Source organism: Bombina bombina, chromosome 4 (assembly GCF_027579735.1).
Source record: "Bombina bombina isolate aBomBom1 chromosome 4, aBomBom1.pri, whole genome shotgun sequence".
NCBI lineage: Eukaryota > Metazoa > Chordata > Amphibia > Anura > Bombinatoridae > Bombina > Bombina bombina.
The window spans coordinates 212696177-212719504 of NC_069502.1; the positions used below are offsets into that span (position 1 = coordinate 212696177).

At 38.1% G+C, this 23328-nt stretch overlaps 1 protein-coding gene across 2 annotated transcripts in view; it reads left to right on the forward strand.

Moving 5' to 3' along the window:
• The window catches only part of LOC128656087 (alpha-1,4-N-acetylglucosaminyltransferase-like), a 116404-nt gene extending 100534 nt beyond the window's left edge, over nt 1–15870 (forward strand). For both annotated transcript variants that reach the window (XM_053709774.1, XM_053709775.1), the window contains exons 2-3: nt 3497–4016; nt 15267–15870. In XM_053709774.1, the coding sequence (XP_053565749.1) occupies nt 3522–4016; nt 15267–15860 (1089 nt within the window). In that variant the 5' untranslated portion in view covers nt 3497–3521 and the 3' untranslated portion in view covers nt 15861–15870. The remainder of the gene's footprint in view (nt 1–3496; nt 4017–15266) is intronic.
• Nucleotides 15871–23328: the final 7458 nt, after the last annotated feature.

Genomic DNA, 23328 nt, shown 5'->3' on the forward strand with positions numbered 1-23328 from the left:
ATTATTAGGCTACTATTACCCTATCACTTTTAGCTTTTTTAGCGCTCCTGGTCTATTTTTACTATTTGTGCACATTAAACAATATCTCAGAGGAATTTTCAAAGCAATATTTGCATATAGATCTCACTATAAATAGATATATTAGTCCAAAAATCATCACATATATAGAGAAATATTTATTCAGAAATAAATAGAACATATTCCATTATGAAAACATTGTCACAATATGAAATATTTACATTTTCATGTATACTTTTTATGGATAATACGTCATGGGCTTTGCAAAACATATTGTCTGTGTTTTTTTTCTTTCTATTTCTCTTCTCCATTGACTTCTATGGGGATTATGTGACCGTGCATTCAATTTGGCTATTTGCATCACAAGGATTAACGTGCGCACAAAATAAGTTATTTTGCAACTTGTAATAGCTGTGCAACCCCAAATGCGAAAAAGCCATAACATTTGCAACTGATTTGCTGCACAACTTGTAATCTTGTCCTGTATGATTATGTGGAACTGAAATGGTGGATGAAATCCACCAAAAAGTATACATCTGTCTAGCACTCAAGGTTTATGATTTGTCACTTTAACTCATAGCGTTAGTTCAAACTTCAGTGTGATGAGTTTGGTGCAACTTAAAATATAACTTTTATTAGTAAACAATTAAAAATGGGAAACATATAAAATCATCCTCTCATGCTTGAGAATGATTAAATTGCTTTAATTATAGGGGCATATGTATCAATGTGCGAGCGGACATGACACGAAGTAGCGTATCATGTCCGCTGCACATCGCTACACATCGATAAATGCTGACAGCATATGCTGTTGCCATTTATCATTGCACCAGCAGTTCTTGTGAACTGCTGGTGCATTGCTGCCCCCTGCAGATTCACAGCCAATTGGCCACTAGCAACTGGTGTCAATCAACCCAATCGTATTTGATCGGGTTGATTTCTGTTCGCCTCAGGCGGACAGGTTATGGAGCAGCGGTCTTTAGAGGAGCTTGATAAATATGCCCCAATGTCTCTTCAATCTTTAAGTAACAAATGTCCCCAATGAGTAATAGTGCATTGAATAAGGAGATGTACGTTTTGTTGGAATCCCATTAAACTTTCAGAATTAAATACTTAAATAAATTCAATTACTATCTCAAACAGGTGAATCACCTTATAAAACAGGTTGTAGATTGTGCTATGCACCTATTAAATTAAAAGATACCTTTATAATATGTCCCAAACACTTGGATCCCAATATTATAATATATACAAGTGAGGGATATCACTTTAAATAATAAGCATCCATGTGATATTCACATATAAATGAGCTCTGACGTTATTAATAACAAAAGGCTGACTATAATTCTAACAAAAAACTGATATTAATGAAAAACCCCAGGCAGATAGTCTGTAAATATACTACACAATGTTACAAACAATATATTCATAAATATCTGGCTGTTTACCATTAAATGAATCATTCTAAAAGTATCAACTGACAACTTGGTATATTTGGCTGTTTGCCCAGGCAAATGTGTCAAGGCGCTCGTTTAACAGTTGGCCTTAAAGGGATAGGAAAGTCAAAATTAAACTTGCATGATTCAGATAGAGCATGTCATTTTAAGACACTTTTAAATTCACTTGCTATGTTCTCTTGGTATCCCTTGTTGAAAAAGAATATACACATATACTACACTAGAGGGAGCTAGCTGCTGATTGGTGCCTGCACACATTTGTCTTTTGTGATTATCTGACTACATGTGTTCATCTTCCTGCCAGTAGTGCAATGCTGTTCTTTCAGCAAAGGGTAACAAGATAACGAACTAATCAAATTTGATAATGGAAGTAAATTAGAAAGTTGTTTAAAATTGTATGTTTTATAAAAATCATGAAAGATTTTTTGGGGGTTTCCTGTCCCTTTAAAAGTATAAGTTGCAATGCTGCAAAAGGTCTTTCTTTATATGACTACTGCAATTGCTGCAAACATACTGAAATTAGCTGCTGCGGTAATATCCATTACATTACCGATGATATCTTAGCTAAAAATAATAACTCTATATAAATGAAACAAACATAGTCACATCCCACCAAAAGCATGAGGTTCTTTTAAAATAAAATTTAAGAGCCCCCATTAGCTCTTCTCACATCTGATCTCTTTTTCTTTTTCAACTGTATGATTATGTGTTAATCAGTATTTACTGCTAAGTTATACATTCCCACATTTTTTAATACACTACCAATCTATTTTATATGTCATTAACTAATCTATATATATTATACTCTGTATTAACAGTGATTTATTCCATTTCTGACTTACAACATTCTACCATTAAAATGTATAACTTACGTGTTATGGTGGTCTTTACTTATGACAATTTGAATACAAGCAAAATTATTTAAAAAGTGTGATTATTACACTTTTATTATTTGAGAACTAGAAGATAACATAAAAAACAACTTTTTGCACAACATAGTTCCGTCTTTTCCTTAGCTTACAGATCTTCCCAAAATATCCCCATGTTCTTACTAGATAAGAAAATCCAGAAGTGTTGAAGTATCTATGGTATATTTCAAAGGTTTTTTTATAATGTAACTCACAAATGTGGAAACACAGAGGTACCCTTCTAGTAATAGTTTTGCATCTTATCTTTCCTCTGATTACCTTTTGCCTATCTTAACATTTTTCAACTTTAGTCCTCAAGGCACACCAATGGCAAGGTTTTAATGGTAACTCAACTACCTGCAGGTGAAATATTGAGTTGATCACGAATCATGGTTACTAACCTGTTTTCACCCATGATCTTATTATTTCACCAGTTCTCTAGGTAAGATATCATTAAATTGGGCCCATTGGTGGGACTTGAGAAATGGAGTTAAAGGGACAGTCTAGGCCAAAATAAACTTTCATGATTCAGATAGAGCATGTCATTTTAAACAATTTTCCATTTTACTTTTATCACCAATTTTGCTTTGTTCTCTTGGTATTCTTAGTTAAAAGCTTAATCTAGGAGGTTTATATGCTAATTTCTTAGACCTTGAAGCCCACCTCTTTCAGATTGCATTTTAACAGTTTTTCCCCACTAGAGGGTGTTAGTTCACATATTTCATATAGATAACACTGTGCTCGTGCATGTGAAGTAATCTGGGAACAGGCACTGATTGGCTAGACTGCAAGTCTGTCAAAAGAACTGAAAAAAGGGGCAGTTTGTAGAGGCTTAGAAACAAGGTAGTCACAGAGGTTAAAAGTATATTATTATAACTGTGTTGGTTATGCAAAACTGGGAAATGGGTAATAAAGGGATTATCTATCTTTTAAAACAATATAAATTCTGGTGTAGACTGTCCCTTTAAAGAAACACTGGCAAATCTAATAAAATATATATTAAAAATCAATATAGGATTTATTTGGTATCTCTGTTTCAATCGTTTATCCATTTAGTATTGACATATTTATTATATTATTTTCATAAAGCTTTGTTTTTGCTTGTTCCTACAGATTTTGTTCATCGGATTTCACAACCATGTTAAACTCTTTAAAGATACCAGCTCTGTTAATACTTCTACTATTGTTTGCTATCATCTATTATTTATTCTATCAACAAAATAATATTCTAGGCATTTATTTTAGATACCCAGGAAATAAAAGCTACAATCTAAATAACATTAAAAATCAAGCAGATGACAACATTTTTCAGGAGACAACTGCTAGCTTGGGAATATCACCTACAAATTACAAAAATATTCTAAGCCAAGGAAATGTCATCATATTTTTGGAAACAACTAACAAATTGGAGCCAGCACACTTGGTACTATGTGCAGTTGAGTCAGCAGCCCGTGTTTACCCCAATAGATCTGTAATTTTATTTATGAAGGGTTTGAGCACTTTGAAATCAGAAGATGAAAACAGTTTAAGGAACCGTTTCCCAACCCTTTCGTCTTTCAATAATGTCTACATATTTCCTCTCCTAACAGAGGAAGTGTTTAAAGATACACCCTTGCTACCCTGGTATTTAAAGGTAAGAAATGTTTTTCCTATTTCCAAGCAGAGGCACGTTACATTTGTCCATTTTATTCAACATAGTGGCAAGTAATGTCCATGTGAAAGATAATATAGAAGCATATTCTAGGGCTTGTAAAACCATGATTATAGATGCATTAACAGAAAATCAATATAGAAGTAATATGAGAAAAAGTAACCTGTAGAGAAAATGTTTTAGCGTGCAACTCGCTCTCCAAAAGCTCGTAATCTAGCCCTTCATAGAATGTTTTTAAATATGTTTTTTTTTCTAAAGGATTGACTACAATTGTTGCTAAGTATAAAATGTATGGGGCTTTAATCCTTTAGGTTTATTTTTGTATATTAAAATGCCACTTTTTGCTTATTCAAGACTAGGTCCATTGTTTGATTATCTGGCGCATGAAAAGTAATGAAGTTGTCTTGGAACTGAAAGTTTTTAAATTTCAATTTAATTAGAACAAATGTAAAGTGCAGTGAAATTTGCAAAAAAAATAAAAATAAAAAAAAATACATAAATATAGCTGCAAGCAGCAATAGAGGTGGCCAAGTGCATCGCCTTTGCAATGGCATACAAGCTGCTAAGTCACAATATATAGCTATATAGCAAATTTCATAGCTTTAACATAAGCGGTTGCAAAGAAAACACATTTTCAAATTTTTTGCGTAAACCAATATGGCTGCCATAGCTTGTGACTAAATCCTTCAACATGAACAACTGTGACTCTAGGTCACAATATAAGGTTACAAAGCAAGTTTTACAGTTCTAACATAAGCATTTGCAGAGAAAATATACTTTCAATATTTTTGCGTAAACCAAGATGGCTGCCCGATTATAAGATATACAGCCTTCATATTGCGCACAATAGTGCTCACCATAGATGTTAATAAGCATGGCAAAAATAAAGCATTTTTATAAAACGGTTTTTGTTTTATTATTAATTTAAAAATATCGTTAAGCGTTTTTGAACAATTCAAAATGGCTGCCAAACCACATGACCTATCAACTTCTCTTGAACAAATCTGAATGTTAGTCATAAGATAACCGCAACTGCGCCATGCGAGTTTTGACTGCAATATTGCATTTAGGGGTCATGACTATGTGTAATCAGTTGTCTGCTGCACTGTAATATAGTTAAATAGTGCAAATATAATGCGTAAAGTGCAAATTTACGCAATTAAACAACGATAAAAAGGCGAATGGCTCATAGCAGCCATGATGATTATGGAAGATTCGCAGTTTTAACAATCTTGGTAGATGACCTTACAAAGAGTGCATGTGCAAAATTGCGCTTCATTGCACTTAGCGGTTGCAGAGAAGATGTTTAAATATTTTCGCACATTTCAAAATGGCAGCTAGATCATGTGACTACATCACTTCTCTTGAACAAACTTTATTCTAGGTCAGTACAGCAGTACACACAGCAAGTTTCATAACTGTAACATAAGTGGTTCCAGAGAAGAAGATTTTCAAGCGCTTGTCAAAATTTGTCACAAAAAGCAATATGGCTGCTAGATCACATGACCTATGGGATTTATGTTGCAGAAGATTATGCACAGCGTAGATCTCTAGCACTGTGCCAAGTTTCATGAGTTTTTGAGTTATGCTGTGGTTATTATAAGCATTTGAAAAAAATGGCGGAAAAATAATAATAATAATAATAATAATAAAAAAAATAAAAATAATAATAATAATAATAAATATAGCTGCAAGCAGCGATAGAGGTGGCCATGCGTATCGACATTGCAATGGCATACAAGCAGCTAAGTCCCAATATAAAGCTTTATAGAAGTTTTTACAATTCTAACATTAGCAGTTGGAAAGAAAATACATTTTCGAAATTTTTGCATTTTTCAAGATGGCTGCCCCACCATATGACCAATACTTTCATCACGATCAGATGTAACTCTAGGTGACAATATATGGTTATACAGTAAATTTCACAGCTTTAACATAAGCAGTTGGAAAGAAAACACATTTTGGAAATTTTTGTGTAAACCAATATGGCTGCCACATCTTGTGACCAATTCCTTCAGCATGAACAACTGTGACTCTAGGTCACAATATAAGGTTATACAGCAAGTTTCACAGTTCTAACATAAGCAGTTGCAGAGAAAATAGATTTTCTAAATATTTGCATAAAACAAAATGGCTGCCAGATCATATGATATACAGCCTCCATATTATGCACAATAATTGTCATCAAAGATGTCAATAAACATGGCAAAAATAAAGCATTTTTGTAAAACGGTTTTTGTTTTATTATTAATTTAAAAATATCTTTAAGCGTCTTTGAACAATTCAAAATGGCTGAAAAACCACATGACCTATCAACTTCTCTTGAACAAATCTGAATGTTAGTCATAAGTTAACTCTGCAAACAAAATTTCAAGTGTGTGCCTTAAGCGGTTTCGGAGAAAAAGATTTTTATAGTTTTTAAAAACAGCGCATACGATACAAAATGGCCGCCAAGCTATGCATTGTATGGCTTTCAAATTGCACATACTAATGCTCACTATAGCCCTCTACAACTTGTAGAAGTTTTATGAAAATTTGCAAATGTTTTATTTCACGAAGGCAACTGCGCAGTGCAAATTTTTACTGCAATATTGCCTTTAGGGATCATGACTATGTGTACTCATGTGTCTGCTGCACTGTAATATAGTTAAATAGTGTAAATATAAAGCATAAAGTGCAAATTTACGCAATTAAACAACGATAAAAAGGCGAATTGCTCATAGCAGCCATGTTAATTATGGAAAATTAGCAGTTTTAACAATCTTGGTAGATGACCTCGCAAAGAGTAAAATTGCGCTTTATTGCACTTAGCGGTTTCAGAGAAGAAGATGTTTAAAGATTTTCGCACATTTCAAAATGGCAGCTAAATCATGTGACCAAATCACTTCTCTTGAACAAACTTTATTCTAGGTCAGTACAGCAGTATACACAGCAAGTTTTCCCAACTGTAACATGAGCGGTTCTGGAGAAGAAGATTTTCAAGCGTTTGTCAAAATTTGTCGCAAAAAACAATATGGCTGCTAGATCACATGACCTATGAGATTTATATTGCATAGGATTATGCACAGCATAGATCTCTAGGACTGTGCCAAGTTTCATGAGTTTTTGAGTTATGCTGTTCTTATTATCAGCGGCGGAAAAATAATAATAATAAAAATAATAATAATAATAATAATAATCTGAGCAAAAACAATAGGTGTCCAGCACTATAGTGCTGGCCACCTAATAAATAACAATAATCTGAGCAAAAACAATAGGTGTCCAGCACTATAGTGCTTGGCCACCTAAATATACAAAATACTAGACTAATTTGTTACAAGGTTACACAGAAACTGTGAAAGCATTATAAGAATTTGTAAAATCATAATCCTAAATACACTGCCGTATACAAAATAAAATACTAAATAGAAAGTGCAATGTTTAAATGTAATAAAAGTTAATCTTAAATGTAAAGTGGTATATACAAAGCCCAGAGTTTAAATGCTGTAAAACACTCATGCTAATCAATGCTATATTTAACTGAGCTTGTCTCTTATTCACATAAATAAATGCAGGGAACTCCCCTATGAAAAGTATAGCAAAATCTGCCTTTTGAAAATGTCACTAGGGATCTTGCAGTGCTGGAGGATAATTTTAAAAACATAAATTATGCTTACCTGATCATTTTATTTTCATCATGGGGAGTCCACGGGTTCATTTATTACATGTGGGAAATAAGAACCTGGCCAACCCAGCCAAAGACTTAAATATCTCCCCCACTCCCCTCATCCCCCACTCATTCTTTTGAGAGAACAAGGAACAGTAGGAGAAATATCAGGGTATAAATATATCAAATTTAGGTCCGCCCATCAGAGATATAGGTGGGGGCTGTGCACTCTCCTCCCCACAATGGAAATACAATTATCAGGTAAGCATAATTTATGTTTTCCATCTAAAGGGGAGGAGAGTCCACGGCTTCATTCATTACTTGTGGGAACATATACCCAAGTTTTTAGAGGACACTGAATGAAACCAGGAGGGTAAGGAGGCCCTTAATCTGAGGACACCACAGCCCGTAGAACCTTTCCCCCAAAAACAGCTTCCGCAGGAGGGTAAGGAGGCCCTTAATCTGAGGACACCACAGCCTGTAGAACCTTTCTCCCAAAAACAGCTTCCGCAGAAGCAAAAACGTCAAATTTGTAAAACTTAGTGAAGGAATGCAAGGAGGGCCAGGTAGCCACCTTGCAAATCTGCTCCATGAAAGCCTCATTTTTGAAGGCCCAGGATGAAGCTACCGCTCTAGTGGAATGAGCCGCAACCCTCTGAGGAGGCTTATGTCCCACTGTTTCATAGGCCAAGCAGAATAAGCTCCTCAGCCAAAAAGACAAAGAAGTAGCAGAAGCCATCTGACCCCTGCCCTTCCCTGAATATACAACAAAAATTGATTTAGATTGTCTGAAATCCTTTGTGGCCTGAAGATAGAATTTCAAAGCATGAGCCACATCCAGATTATGAAGTAACCTCTCCTTAGGAGAAGAAGGGTTAGGACATAAAGAAGGAACAGCTGTCTCCTGATTGATGTTACGGTTAGACACCACCTTGGGGAGAAACCCCAAGCCTGTGAGAAGAACAGCCTTATCCACATGAAACACCAAATAAGGGGGCTCATATAAGGCCACCAGCTCAGAGTCTCTGCGTGCCGATGCAATGGCCAACAGAAAGAGAGCCTTCCATGATAGATACTTTATGTCAAGAGAATGCATAGGCTCAAATGGAACCCTTTGTAAGACCTTAAGAACCAATTTTTAGCTCCAAAGGGGAGCAGCCTGCCTAAAAACCAAGTCTGATTCGAGACAGAGCCTGAACAAAAGATTGGATGTCAGGGAGATCAGTGAGTCTCCTATGCAACAGAACAGATAAAGCTGAAATTTGTCCCTTTAGGGAACTAGCAATGAGACAATTCTCCAAATCCTCTTGGAGAAAGGACAAAATCCTGGATACCCTCACCTTGTGCCAAGGGTAGCCATGACTCTCACACCAGGACAAGTAAGTCCTCCACACCTTATGATAGATGCATCGAGTGACTGGCTTTCTTGCCTGAACTAGAGTGTCAATAACATTCTCAGAAAAAACCCTTTTTGCCAAGACTAAGCGTTCAATCTCCTCGCAGTCAGCCTCAGAGAATCTAGATTTTGATGTTGAAAAGGACCCTGCTCCAGCAGATCCCTGCGACAGGGTAACCTCCACGGTGGAGAGGATGACATCCCCACCAGATACGTAAACCACATCCTCCTCGGCCACGAGGGAGCAATCAGAATGGAGGACACTATCTCCCGTTTTATACGAGCCACTACACGATGAAGAAGCGTTAACAGAGGAAATATGTATACTAGACCGAACCCCCAAGGCATCACCAATGCGTCTATTAGCTCCGCCTGGGGGTCCCTCGACGTCGATCCATATCACGGAAGTTTGCAATTCAACCTTGATGCCATGAGCTCAATCTCCGGCGTCCCCCATCTGAGACAGATCTCCGCAAACACATTGGGGTGAAGAGACAATTCCCCCAGATGAAAAGTCTGCCTGCTGAGAAAATCTGCTTCCCAGTTGTCCAAACCCGGGATGTCGGTTGTGGGTCTCTGCCCACTCCAGGATCCAAGACACCTCCCTCATTGCCAGGGAGCTCCTCGTGCCCCCTGGTGGTTGATGTAAGCCACCGAGGTAAGATTGTCCATCTGGAACCTGAAAAAGCTGACGTCCCACAGATGAGGCCACACCCTCAGAGCATTGTAGATCGCTCAAAGCTCCAGAATATTTATTTGGAGAAGAGACTCTAAGCGAGACCACTTCCCCTTTGCCATCCTGGCACCCCAAACAACTCCCCATCCCGCCAGACTCACGTCCATGGTAACAATCTCCCAGGATGGTCTCAGGAAGGATGTCCCCATGGACAGGTACTCTGGGCGGATCCAGGACATGAAGTCTATGATCGTGCCCAAGAACTCCATCCTGGTACTGGAAACCAGAGAACTCTTCTCGAGATTGATCTTCCAACCATGAGATTGAAATAACTGCAGCAGGACCCTGGTGTGGGCCTCTGCCAGATGGAATGATGGCACCTGACCAGGATGTCATCCAGGTAGGGCACCATTGTGATTCCCTGGGATCTGGCTACTGCTAGAAGGGCCCCCAGGACCTTCCTAAAGACTCTCGGGGCCATCCCCAGACCGAAGGGGAGAGCCACGAACTGGAAATGCTGATCCAGAAAAGCAAATCTGTGGAACCTGAAATGGTCCCTGTGAATTGGAACATGAAGGTATGCATCCTTCAAGTCTATAGAGGTCATTAGCTGCCCCTCTTGAACTAGGGGAAGAACGGATCTGATCGTTTCCATTTTGAACAATGGAACGGACAGGAACTTGTTTAAACAATTGAGGTCCAGAATCGGGTGGAACGTGCCCTCATTCTTTGGGACCATGTTCCAGGCTTGGGCAGGCTTCTAGGCACCCTTTGGTTGGTCCGCTTTCACTGTGGGCTATTGGCTTTGCGCCTTATTCCCATGAAAGGGATGGAAATTAGAACCCTTAAGTTTTGCCTTCTTATCCTGGGGAAGGAAGGCACACTTGCCTTCTGTAACCGTGGATATGATAGAGTCCAGACCTGGACCGAACAGGATCTTAACCTTAAAAGGCAAAGACAGCAGCCTCGTCTTAGAGGTCATGTCCGCCGACCATGATTTTAGCCACAGAGCCTTACATGCTAGAACTGAAAAACCTGATACCTTAGCATTAAGAAGGATAATTTGCATATTAGTTTCACAAATGAAGGAATTGGCCACTTTAGGGCCTTAATATTCTCCTGCACCTCCTCGAAATAGGGTTCACCCTCAATCATATCAAATAAAGCATTGAACCAATATGACCCAGCTCCAGCAACCACGGCTACCGCTGCTGCCGGCTGAAAAACAAACCCAGTGTGCTGAAACATCTTTCGCAACATGTTTTCCAGCTTCTTATCCAAAGGCTCCTTGAACGAAGAACTATCCTCTAAAGGAATCGTTGTGCACTTAGCGAGCATGGAGATGGCCCCATCCACCTTGGGAATGGTCCCCCAAAACACTAGCTGGGCCTCTGGGATGGGGAAAAGCTTTTTAAAGTTAGAAGAAGGGGGCGAGGAACAACCTAATCTCTCCCACTCATTCTTAATAATGTTCACCATCTTGACAGAATTCAGGAAGGTCTGGGGAACCACCCTGTCCTCGTAAACCCCAACTTAGTATTAGAGGGCTCCTATAGAAGTTTGGGTTCCAGAACCTCCAAAGTAGCCAGCACCTGCTTTAAAAAAAAAACCCACAAGTTCGCCATTTAAAACCAAAAACCGGGTTCCTCCACTGTTGGAGATTTAGATGACACAAACTCTGACCCCAAAAGGGCATCTTCCGATGCGTCGGATTGGGCCTCCTCATTGTACCCCCCTCTAGGGTGTCCGACAGATACAACTCTTGGGACGGGCCACTATGAAAAGCTCTATGCTTGCGCTTTGCAGAATGCGACAAAGCATGGATCACCTTAGTGACTGCCGCTCCAAGCTGGTCCGCAAAGTCCGGCGGCCAAGCAATTTCCCCTGAAGGGGTAACAGTTGGACCCTGGGGCGCTGCATGTGGTATAGGGGACCCAATGGGGAAAGCATCTTGCAGGACAAAGACCCCTCAGTAATGCTAGACATTCTCTTATGTTTGGAAGTCGTAGCCTTCTCAAGGCATGTGGAACACAGTTGCGCAGGCTGGTCTACCAAAACCTCACAATAAACTATAATAAAATTATTTAATCCCTAATCTGCCGACGGACATCGCCGCCACCTACATTATACCTATGAACCCCTAATCTGCTACCCCTAACATCCCTGACACCTACATTATATTTATTAACCCTAATCTGCCCCCCCAATGTCGCCGCCACCTACCTACACTTATTAACCCCTCATCTGCCGACTGGACATCGTCGCCACTATAATAAATGTATTAACCCCTAAACCGCCACAATCCTGCCTCGCAAACACTATAATACATTTTATTAACCCCTAATCTGCCCCCCCTACGTCGCCACCACTTACCTACAATTATTAACCCCTAATCTCCCGCCCCCAACGTCGCTGCTACTATAATAAAGTTATTAACGCCTAAACCTAAGTCTAACCCTAACACCCCCCTAAGTTAAATCTATTTTTAATAAATATAAATTAAATTTCTAAAATTAAATAAATTATTCCTATTTAAAACTAAATACTTACTTATAAAATAAACCCTAATGTAGCTACAATATAACTAATAGTTACATGGTAGCTATTTTAGGATTTATATTTATTTTACAGGCAACTTTGTATTTATTTTAACTAGGTACAATAGCTAATAAATAATTAATACCTATTTAATAGCTACCTAGTTAAAATAATTACAAAATTACCTGTAAAATAAATCCTAACCTAAGTTACAAGTACACCTAACACTACACTATCAATAAATTAATTAAATAAATTAACTACAATTATCTAACATAAAATACAATTAAATAAACTAAACTATATTACAAAAAAACAAACACTAAATTACAAAAAATAAAAAAAATATTACAAGAATTTTAAACTAATTACACCTAATCTAAGCCCCCTAATAAAATAAAAAAGCCCCACAAAATAATAAAATCCCCTATCCTAAACTAAATTACAAAGTAATCAGCTCTTTTACCAGCCCTTAAAAGGGCTTTTTGCAGGGCATTGCCCCAAAGTAATCAGCTCTTTTACCTGTAAAAAAACCCAATTACAATACCCCCCAAATCGGAATTAGAGGGACGCCATCTTGGATGATGTCATTTAAAGGAACCGTCATTCATTGGGTAGTCGTCGGCCGAGGAGGATGTTCCGCGCCGGAGGTTTTCAAGATGGAGCCGCTCATCACCGAAAGGATGAAAATAGAATATGCCGCTTGGATGAAGACTTCTGCTGGATGGAGGACCTCTTCTGCCCCGACTGGATGAAGACTTCTGCCGGTCCGGATGCCCTCTTCTGCCCAATCGGATGAACACATCTGGACGGAGCGGATGACCACTTGTGCCTGGCTGGGTGAACACGGCTCAAGGTAGGGTGATCTTCAATGGGGTAGTGTTAGGTTTTTTAAGGGGGGATCGGGTGGGTTTTAGAGTAGGGGTGTGTGTGTGTGGTGGGTTGTAATGTTGGGGGGGTATTGTATTTGTTTATTTAACAGGTAAAATAGCTGATTACTTTGGGGCAAAGCCTCGGAAAAAGCCCTTTTAAGGGCTGGTAAAAGAGCTGATTACTTTGTAATTTAGTTTAGGATAGGGAATTTTATTATTTTGGGGGGCATTTTTATTTTACTAGGGGGCTTAGATTAGGTGTAATTAGTTTAAAATTCTTGTAATATTTTTTTATTTTTTGTAATTTAGTGTTTGTTTGTTTTTGTAATATAGTTTAGTTTATTTAATTGTATTTTATGTTAGATAATTGTAGTTAATTTATTTAATTAATTTATTGATAGTGTAGTGTTAGGTGTATTTGTAACTTAGGTTAGGATTTATTTTACAGGTAATTTTGTAATTATTTTAACTAGGTAGCTATTAAACAGTTATTAACTATTTAATAGCTATTGTACCTAGTTAAAATAAATACAAAGTTGCCTGTAAAATAAATATAATTCCTAAAATAGCTACCATGTAACTATAAGTTATATTGTAGCTATATTAGGGTTTATTTTATAGGTAAGTATTTAGTTTTAAATAGGAATAATTTATTATTACCTAGTGTTAGGTGTATTTGTAACTTAGGTTAGGATTTATTTTACAGGTAATTTTGTAATTATTTTAACTAGGTAGCTATTAAACAGTTATTAACTATTTAATAGCTATTGTACCTAGTTAAAATAAATACAAAGTTGCCTCTAAAATAAATATAATTCCTAAAATAGTTACCATGTAACTATAAGTTATATTGTAGCTATATTAGGGTTTATTTTATAGGTAAGTATTTAGTTTTAAATAGGAATAATTTATTTATTTTTAGAAATTTAATTTAGATGTATTAAAAATAGATTTAACTTAGGGGGGTGTTAGGGTTAGGGTTAGACTGAGGATTAGGGGTTAATATCTTTATTATAGTAGCGGCGACGTTGGGGGTGGGAGATTAGGGGTTAATAATTGTAGGTAGGTGGCAGCGACGTTGGGGGTGCAGATTAGTGGTTAATAATATGTATTATAGTGTTTACGAGGTGGGAGTGTGGCGGTTTAGGGGTTAATACATTTATTATAGTGGCGGCGATGTCCGGTCGGCAGATTAGGGGTTAATAAGTGTAGGTAGGTGGCGGCGACGTTGTGGGGGGCAGATTAGGGGTTAATAAATATAATATAGATGTCGGTGATGTTAGGGGCAGCAGATTAGGGGTTCATAGGGATAATGTAGGTGGCGGCGGTGTCCGGAGCGGCAGATTAGGGGTAAATAGTATAATGCAGGTGGCGACGATGTTGGGGGCGGCAGTTTAGAGGTTAATAAGTGTAAGATTAGGGGTGTTTAGACTCGGGGTTCATGTTAGGGTGTTAGGTGTAGACTTAGAAAGTATTTTCCCATAGGAAACAATGGGGCTGCGTTAGGAGATGAACGCTGCTTTTTTGCAGGTGTTTTTTTTCAGCCAGCTCAGCCCCATTGTTTCCTATGGGGAAATTGTGCACGAGCACGTTTTGCCAGCTTACCGCTACCGTAAGCAACGCTGGTATTACAGGTAGAAGTGGAGCTAAATTTGCTCAACGCTCACTTTTCTGAGGCTAACGCAGCCATTCAGAAAAGTTGTAATACCAGCGCTGTTTAAAGTAAGCACTGAAAAAAAAGGCTTGTTAGCCCCGCAAGTTTTTACTGACAAAACTTGTAATCTAGGCGATAGTTTTTCTATAGAGAATGCTACATATTACTATTTTGTATTATAGGCGGTGGCTCCAGCTATTTTAAATGATAAAATAAAGATAAAATAACTATTTATATACAATTACAATTTGATGCACTCCAGCTGTAAAACAGATAATTGGAAAAACATTAAAGTGTAGACAAATTTACAATACAATGTTCCTTGAAACACCTTGCATTTGTGAACATCTTAAATTTTGACCTAAGATGTAAAATGATGTGTCCTTGTGTTATGTGTTATTTACTATTCTTTCAGTTTTTATTTTTAATGATTTTCCATTATATTTACAGGTTAATACTAGTATGGAAAAATATTGGACCCATGTACTTGCAGATGGCTGCAGGCTGGCACTGATTTGGAAATATGGCGGCATGTACTTTGACACTGACATTGTCTCAATTCAACCAATTCCAGTTGTCAATTTTTTGGCAGCTGAATCCTCTAAGTATTCAAGTAATGGAGCTCTTGGCTTTTCTCCACATCATGAATTCATCTGGAAATGCATGGAAGACTTTGTCCGTAACTATAAGGGAGAGGTGTGGGGACAGCAAGGACCTTTATTATTAACAAGAATTCTAGAACAGATTTGTTTACAGCATAGCTTTATGGCTTTAGAGGATATTATGTGTGGAAACATCACTTTCATGAATCCTGTCAGATTCTATTCTGTATCTGGTAATAATTGGAGGACTTTTTATGAAGTTTGGAAGCCAGTGCCAATATTTAACAACTCTTATGGCTCACATTTTTGGAACTACATGAATCATGAGAAAGCAGCAAAGGTTGTGATTCCTGGAAGTAACACTTTAGCAGAATATCTTTACAAACAGTATTGTCCAGACAACTATGAAGTTCTTAAAATGAAAAATAAAAATAACGTGTAATTATTTGTAAGGGGTAAATGATCTCTCATTGTAACTGTATTTTGTAATGTATTTTTGATGTGTTTTGTGACATTTATTAGTTTAGAGAAAACATCCACAGCTCTGACAACACGGTAATCATTCTAACATAAATTGCAATTGTGCTCACGAAATCAAGTTTGGGCTCTACTCGTAAAACAAGCATAATCTGGCCCTAAATATGATTAATAGATGATAATCAAATGACATTCCAGACTCTTTTATCATTGATTTAAAAAATATAAGAGATATGAAAGTGCTTTTGAAAGTGCTTATGAACGGATTATAAATTTATACTTAAAGAAAAACAGAATGCACCTTGGTTAACTATATATTTTAAAGTATATTTTATGTTAAAGATAAGGTAGTTTGAGCAAATATATGATATTGAGAAAATGTTTCCTTCCCTAAGCATTACTAGCTCAATAGTCTTAATTATAACACATCATTTTATAGCTTTTACAGCATGAATTACAGTGTTGTAACTTTACTTTGTACATGAGCTTTCAGTGTGGGGGGGGAGTGGAAATAGGTTTTTGCTGTTTATATACAAATGTAAACACTCGATTCAAAGTTTTGATGCCAATGAACCATCATATTTTAAGTGATGCACAGTTCATGTGTACATTAAAGGGACAATAAACTCAAAATGAAACTGACATGATTTCAACAGAGCATGGTATTAAAAAAAAACCATTTTTTTAAATTTTTGTTTTGTATCTATTATCTAATTTGCTCTACTCTCTTACACCTAGATTACGAGTTTTGCATTAACAGGGGTGTGGTGCTAACAAGCAGTTTAAGCTCACAGCTCACTTGCAGACAACGCTGGTATTACAGGTATTTAGAAACCCGGCGTTAGCCGCAAAAAAGTGAGTGAAGAGCAAAATTTTGCTCCGCATCTCACCTAAATACCAGCGCTGCTTATGGTAGCGGTGAGCTGGATAATCGTGCTTGTGCACGATTTCCCCATAAGAATCAATGGGGGAGAGCTGGCTGAAAAAAACCTAATACTTTGTTGGTCGCACTCAGACACTCTACGATTGCATTGCACTCATGCAGGTAATACTTCAAATTATATAACTTGTAGTTCAGATGCAGGTGATACTCCAAACTGTGTAACAGTATAAGTGCAAATATGCTCATGTGTGATCCACTGTTAAATAGAGAGCATTAAACTCCTGACTTAAGGTATAAATAGTATGGACAGTAAAAAAACAGTATCTAAGCATATAAAGATTACCTGGTGTCCGTTGTGTGTCCCTTCATGGGTAATAAGAAAATACCTTATGTCCGTTGTGTGTCTCTCCGTGGATGATGAGGCTCCTTGTGTTCGGAAATAGAGACACTCCTCAGTCTCTTGTGAGAAAAGCTTGAATACTGATAAGAAGATCCGTTACAAGGAAAAAACAAACAGCCGCAAATATTGCAAATAAAGGCCGACTTTGTTGAAAGTCAAGGTGAAGCCCAGGTACATACAAGCTCGGGAGGGAGCACAAAAAATGAAACGTCCGACACGTTTCCTGCCCGGAGGCACTTCGTCAGGGACTTACGGCCTTTATTTGCAATATTTGCGGCTGTTTGTTTTTTCCTTGTAACGGATCTTCTTATCAGTATGAAAAAAACCTAACACCTGCAATAAAGCAGTGTAAAGCTCCTAACGCAGCCCCATTGATTCCTATGGGGAAATACTTTTTATGTCTACACCTAACACCCTAACATGAACCCCAAGTCTAAACACCCCTAATCTTACACTTATTAACCCCTAATCTGCCGCCCCCAACATCGCTGACACCTGCATTATATTATTAACCCTTAATCTGCCGCTCCGTACACCGCCGCAACCTACATTATACTTATGAACCCCTAATCTGCTGCCCCCAACATTGGCGAACCCTACATTATATTTATTAACCCCTAATCTGCCACCCCCAATGTCACCGCAACCTAAGTACATTTATTAACCCCTAATCTGCAGCCCACAATGTCGCCACCACTATTATAAAGTTATTAACTCCTAAACCTAAGTCTAACCCTAACCCCCCCTAACTTAAATATAATTAAAATAAATCTAAATAAAATTAATACAATTCACTAAATAATTCCTATTTAAAACTTAATACTTACCTGTAAAATAAACCCTAAGCTAGCTACAATATAACTAATAGTTAACACTCATATTGTAATGGGACATTGCAAGTAAGTCTGTGAATATGTCTGGCACAAGGTTACAACTCCACTATACAGTCAGAGAAATTATCCCACTCCAGTTCTACATACGTAGCAATAATAAAGAAGGCAAATCTTCCTCCCCTGTTGTTACACGCTCAGAGTCAGAATCAAATATTTAATAAGGCCCCAGCATGTGAACCTGGCAGGAGACCTCACCTAGCCCACTTCAACTTTCAGGCTATCAGAAGGACAGCAGGAGCTCTGCCGTGATGGCGAATCAAATTTCCAGCTGGATAATGATGTTGAGGTCCCATTGTATATCTCACGCACAGCAGCTCCCATAATAATGTTCCATGGTAGAGAGTCCAGCATCTCGGCTGGGATAACCGCTCTCAAGGAAAAAAAGCTGCAGTCCACTGTGATCGAATCGCTCTGTTAGGTGAGTATGTTCCGGATTGCCAGTCATCATGTAAGAGGCCTCAGTTAGCAGAAATTTCTTCTCTGTCTGGTTAGTTTTCCTTTCTTTGTGGTCTATCCATAAGCTTAACAGCATTGTAGGCTCTTCTTTGCCTGGGATGTCCATGGAAGTCACAAGGGTTGGCATATTAATTTTAGCAGTAGTGTGTACCGAAAGTTGCACCATGGGCGAGGGGGTTGCCCCCATCTCACCCCCCCATCTATGCTGAGATCAAGTCTGTAATCATGATCTTCTAGGCGAAAGTCAACAGGTAGCCGCTGATTCCCACATGCCGTTCAAGTTTAGTGGATTTTGCAGAATAACTTCAATAACCGGCAGATTAGAAATTTCTTGCTGAGAGACATAGATATTGCGACTTTCCAGAGTCGCTGCCTAGACACACACCCCAATTGTTTTTATTTTTGATAATTTCATTTATTTACTTTTGTAATCTTAGTGTTTTTTATTTTTCGTGATTTTAGTGTTAAATTTTTTTTTTGGTAAACTTACGCCTAGATTTAGAGTTCTGCGTTAGCCGTCAAAACCAGCGTTAAAGGGTCCTAACGCTGTTTTTTACCGCCCGCTGGTATTTAGAGTCAGTCAGGAAAGGGTCTAACGCTCACTTTCCAGCCGCGACTTTTCAATACCGCAGATCTCCTTACGCCAATTGCATATCCTATCTTTTCAATGGGATCTTCCTAACGCTGATATTTAGAGTCTTGGCTGAAGTGTGCGTTAGAACTCTAACGACAAAACTCCAGCCGCAGAAAAAAGTCAGGAGTTAAGAGTAGTGATGCGAATGCGAACTTCCGCAACTGTTCGCGAATGGGCGAACCGGGCGAACCGCCATAGACTTCAATAGGCAGGCAAATTTTAAAACCCACAGGGACTCTTTCTGGCCACAATAGTGATGGAAAAGTTGTTTCAAGGGTACTAACACCTGTACTGTGGCATGCCGCAGGGCGATCCATGGCAAAACTCCCATGGAAAATTACATAGTTGATGCAGGGTCTGGTTTTAATCCATAAAGGGCATAAATCACCTAACATTCCTAAATTGTTTGGAATAACGTGCTTTAAAACATCAGGTATGATGTATCGATCAGGTAGTGTAAGGGTTACGCACGCTTCACAGTGACAGATCAAACTCCCCGTTTAAAGGGACAGTCTACACCCGAATTTTTATTGTTTTAAAAGATAGATAATCCCTTTATTACCCATTTCCCAGTTTTGCATAACTAACACATTTATAATAATATACTTTTAACCTCTGTGATTATCCTGTATCTAAGCCTCTGCAAACTGCCCCTTTTTTCAGTTCTTTTGACAGACTTGCAGTCTAGCCAATCAGTGCCTGCTCCCAGATAACTTCTTGTGCACAAGCACAGTGTTATCTATATGAAATGCGTGAACTAACACCCTCTAGTGGTGAAAAACTGTTCAAATGCAATCTGAAAGTGGTGGGCTTCAAGGTCTAAGAAATTAGCATATGAACCTCCTCGGTTAAGCTTTCAACTAAGAATACCAAGAGAACAAAGCAAAATTGGTGATACAATTAAATTGGAAAATTGTTTAAAATTACATGCTCTATCTGAATAATGAAAGTTTATTTTGGCCTAGACTGTCCCTTTAACCCACCGCAAACAACCGCAAACAGTCCATATGCACAACTGCAAACTCCCCATTTTTTTTAAATCTACACTACTGTTACACCAGATATGAGTTGCACTTGGGTGACACTGTGCCCTGGCAGGCAGGCAGGAACTGAAACGCACACGTGTGAAGGAAACTGACTGATATTATTTAACACAGTCAAAAAAGTGTTGTTTTTTTAAATCTACACTACTGTTACACCAGATATGAGTTGCACTGGGGTGACACTGTGCCCTGGCAGGCAGGAACTGAAACGCACACGTGAGAAGGAAACTGACTGCTATTATTTAACACTGTCAAAAAAGTGTTGTTTTTTTTTAAATCTACACTACTGTTACACCAGATATGAGTTGCACTGGGGTTACACTGTGCCCTGGCAGGCAGGCACTGAAACGCACACGTGTGAAGGAAACTGACTGCTATTATTTAACACAGTCAAAAAAGTGTTTTTTTTTAAAAATATACACTACTGTTACACCAGATATTAGTGGTGGCACTGGGCAAGTGGGCACAGAATACGCTGTAAGCCTGACACACACGCTGGCAGGCAGTCAACTGCAATTAGATTACACATGGAAAAAAAAAAAAAAGCAGACTGATGTTCCAGCCCTAAAAAGGGCTTTTTGGGGTGCTGTCCTTACAGCAGAGATCAGATGAGTCCTTCAGGACTGTAGTGGACACTGAATACACTAGCCTAGCTATCGATTTCCCTATTAAATCAGCAGCAGCTACACTGTCCCTCCTCTCACTAAGAATGCAGCTTCCAAATGAATCTAAAATGGATGCTGTCCAGGAGGAAGGAGGGTCTGGGAGGGAGGGTCTTCTGCTGATTGGCTGGAATGTGTCTTCTGACTGTGAGGTACAGGGTCAAAGTATTACTCAATGATGACAAATAGGGGGCGGATCGAACATCGTATATGTTCGCCCACTGCGGCGAACGTGAACAAGCTATGTTCGCCGGGAACTATTCGCCGGCGAACAATTCGCGACATCAATAGTTAAGAGCTTTATGGGCTAACGCCGGTTTATAAAGCTCTTAACTACTGTGCTCTAAAGTACACTAACACCCATAAACTACCTATATACCCGTAAACCGAGGTCCCCCCACGTCGCCGCCACTCTAATACATTTTTTTAACCTCTAATCTGCCGACCGGACACCGCCGCCACCTACATTATCCCTATGAACCCCCTAATCTGCTGCCCCTAACACCGCTGACACTTACATAATATTTATTAACCCCTAATCTGCCCCCCCCCCCACGTCATCGCTACCTACCTACACTTATTAACCCCTAATTTGCCGACCGGACCTCGCCGCTACTATAATAAATGTATTAACCCCAAAACCATCTCACTCCCGCCTCGCAAACCCTATAATAAATAGTATTAACCCCTAATCTGCCCTCCCTAACATCGCCGACACCTAACTTCAAGTATTAACCCCTAATCTGCCGACCGGACCTCACCGATACTATAATAAATGTATTAACCCCTAAAGCTAAGTCTAACCCTAACCCTAACACCCCCCTAAGTTAAATATAATTTAAATCTAACAAAATAAATTATTTCTTATTAAATAAATTAATCCTATTTAAAGCTAAATACTTACCTGTAAAATAAACCCTAATATAGCTACAATATAACGATTAATTATATTGTAGCTTATTTAGGATTTATATTTATTTTACAGGCAACTTTGTATTAATTTAACTAGGTACAATAGCTATTAAATAGTTAATAACTATTTAATAGCTACTTAGTTAAAATAATTACAAAATTACCTGTAAAATAAATCCTAACCTAAGTTACAATTAAACCTAACACTACACTATCAATAAATTAATAAAATAAACAATCTACAATTACCTATAATTAAACCAACTAAACTAAATTACAAAAAACAAACAAACACTAAATGACAAAAAAAAAAAAATACTAAATTACAAAAAATAAAAAAAGATTCCAAGAATTTTAAATTAATTACACCTACTCTATGTCCCCTAAAAAAATAGCAAAGCCCCCCAAAATAAAAAAATGCCCTACCCTAATCTAAAATAAAAAGTTAACAGCTCTATTACCTTCCCAGCCCTTAAAAGGGCTTTTTCTCCTGTTAAGTGTAGTCAGTCCACGGGTCATCCATTACTTATGAAATATATCTCTTCCTAACAGGAAACTGCAAGAGAATTACCCAGCAGAGCTGCTATATAGCTCCTCCCCTCACCTATCATACTCAGTCATTCTCTTGCAGCCTAACTAAAAAGGAAGCTGTGAGAGATCTGTGGTGTTTTTTAACTTAGTTTCTACAATCAAAAGTTTGTTATTTTTAAATGGCACCGGAGTGTGCTGTTTATTCTCAGGCAGCATTAGAAGAAGAATCTGCCTGGGTTTTTTTCTATGGTCTTTGCAGACGTAACTAAGATCCACTGGCTGTTTCTCATCTGAGGAGTGAGGTAACTTCAGAGAAGGGGAATAGCATGCAGGGCTCCCCTGCAACAAATGAGGTATGTGCAGTAATTTATTTTCTGAGGAATGGAATTGACTGAGAAAATACTGCTGATACCATTGTAAAGTAAGTTCAGCCTTAAATGCAGTGATAGCGACTGGTATCAGGCTGATGTGTGTGTGTGTGTACACTGAATGTATTTTTCTAAGGAATGGAATTGACTCTGAAAATACTGTTAATACTGAAATAATGTATGAGCCTTAACTGCAGTAAAAACGACTGGTAGCAGGCTTATTAATAATAATACATAACTTTCAAATGTATGTTTAAAACGTTTACTGGCTTGTTAATCGTTTTTGTGAGGTACTTGGTGATAAAACTTATTAGGGCATGATTTTTACCACATGGCCATTTTTGTTTTCTGCATAGAAACAGTTTCTGAGCTTCCCCACTGTTGTAATATGAGTGGGAGGGGCCTATTTTAGCGCTTTTTTGCGCAGTAAAAATTCAGTCACAATCTGTCTACTTCATCCTCCATGATCCAGATCGTCTCTAGAGAGCACAGGGGTCTTCAAAATCCATTTTGAGGGAGGTAATCAGGCACAGCAGTCCTGTGACAGTGTATTTGACTGTGAAAAAAACGTTAATTATATAATTGTTATCCGTTTTTGGGTACTAAGGGGTTAATCATCCATTTGCTGGTGGGTGCAATCCTTTGCTAACT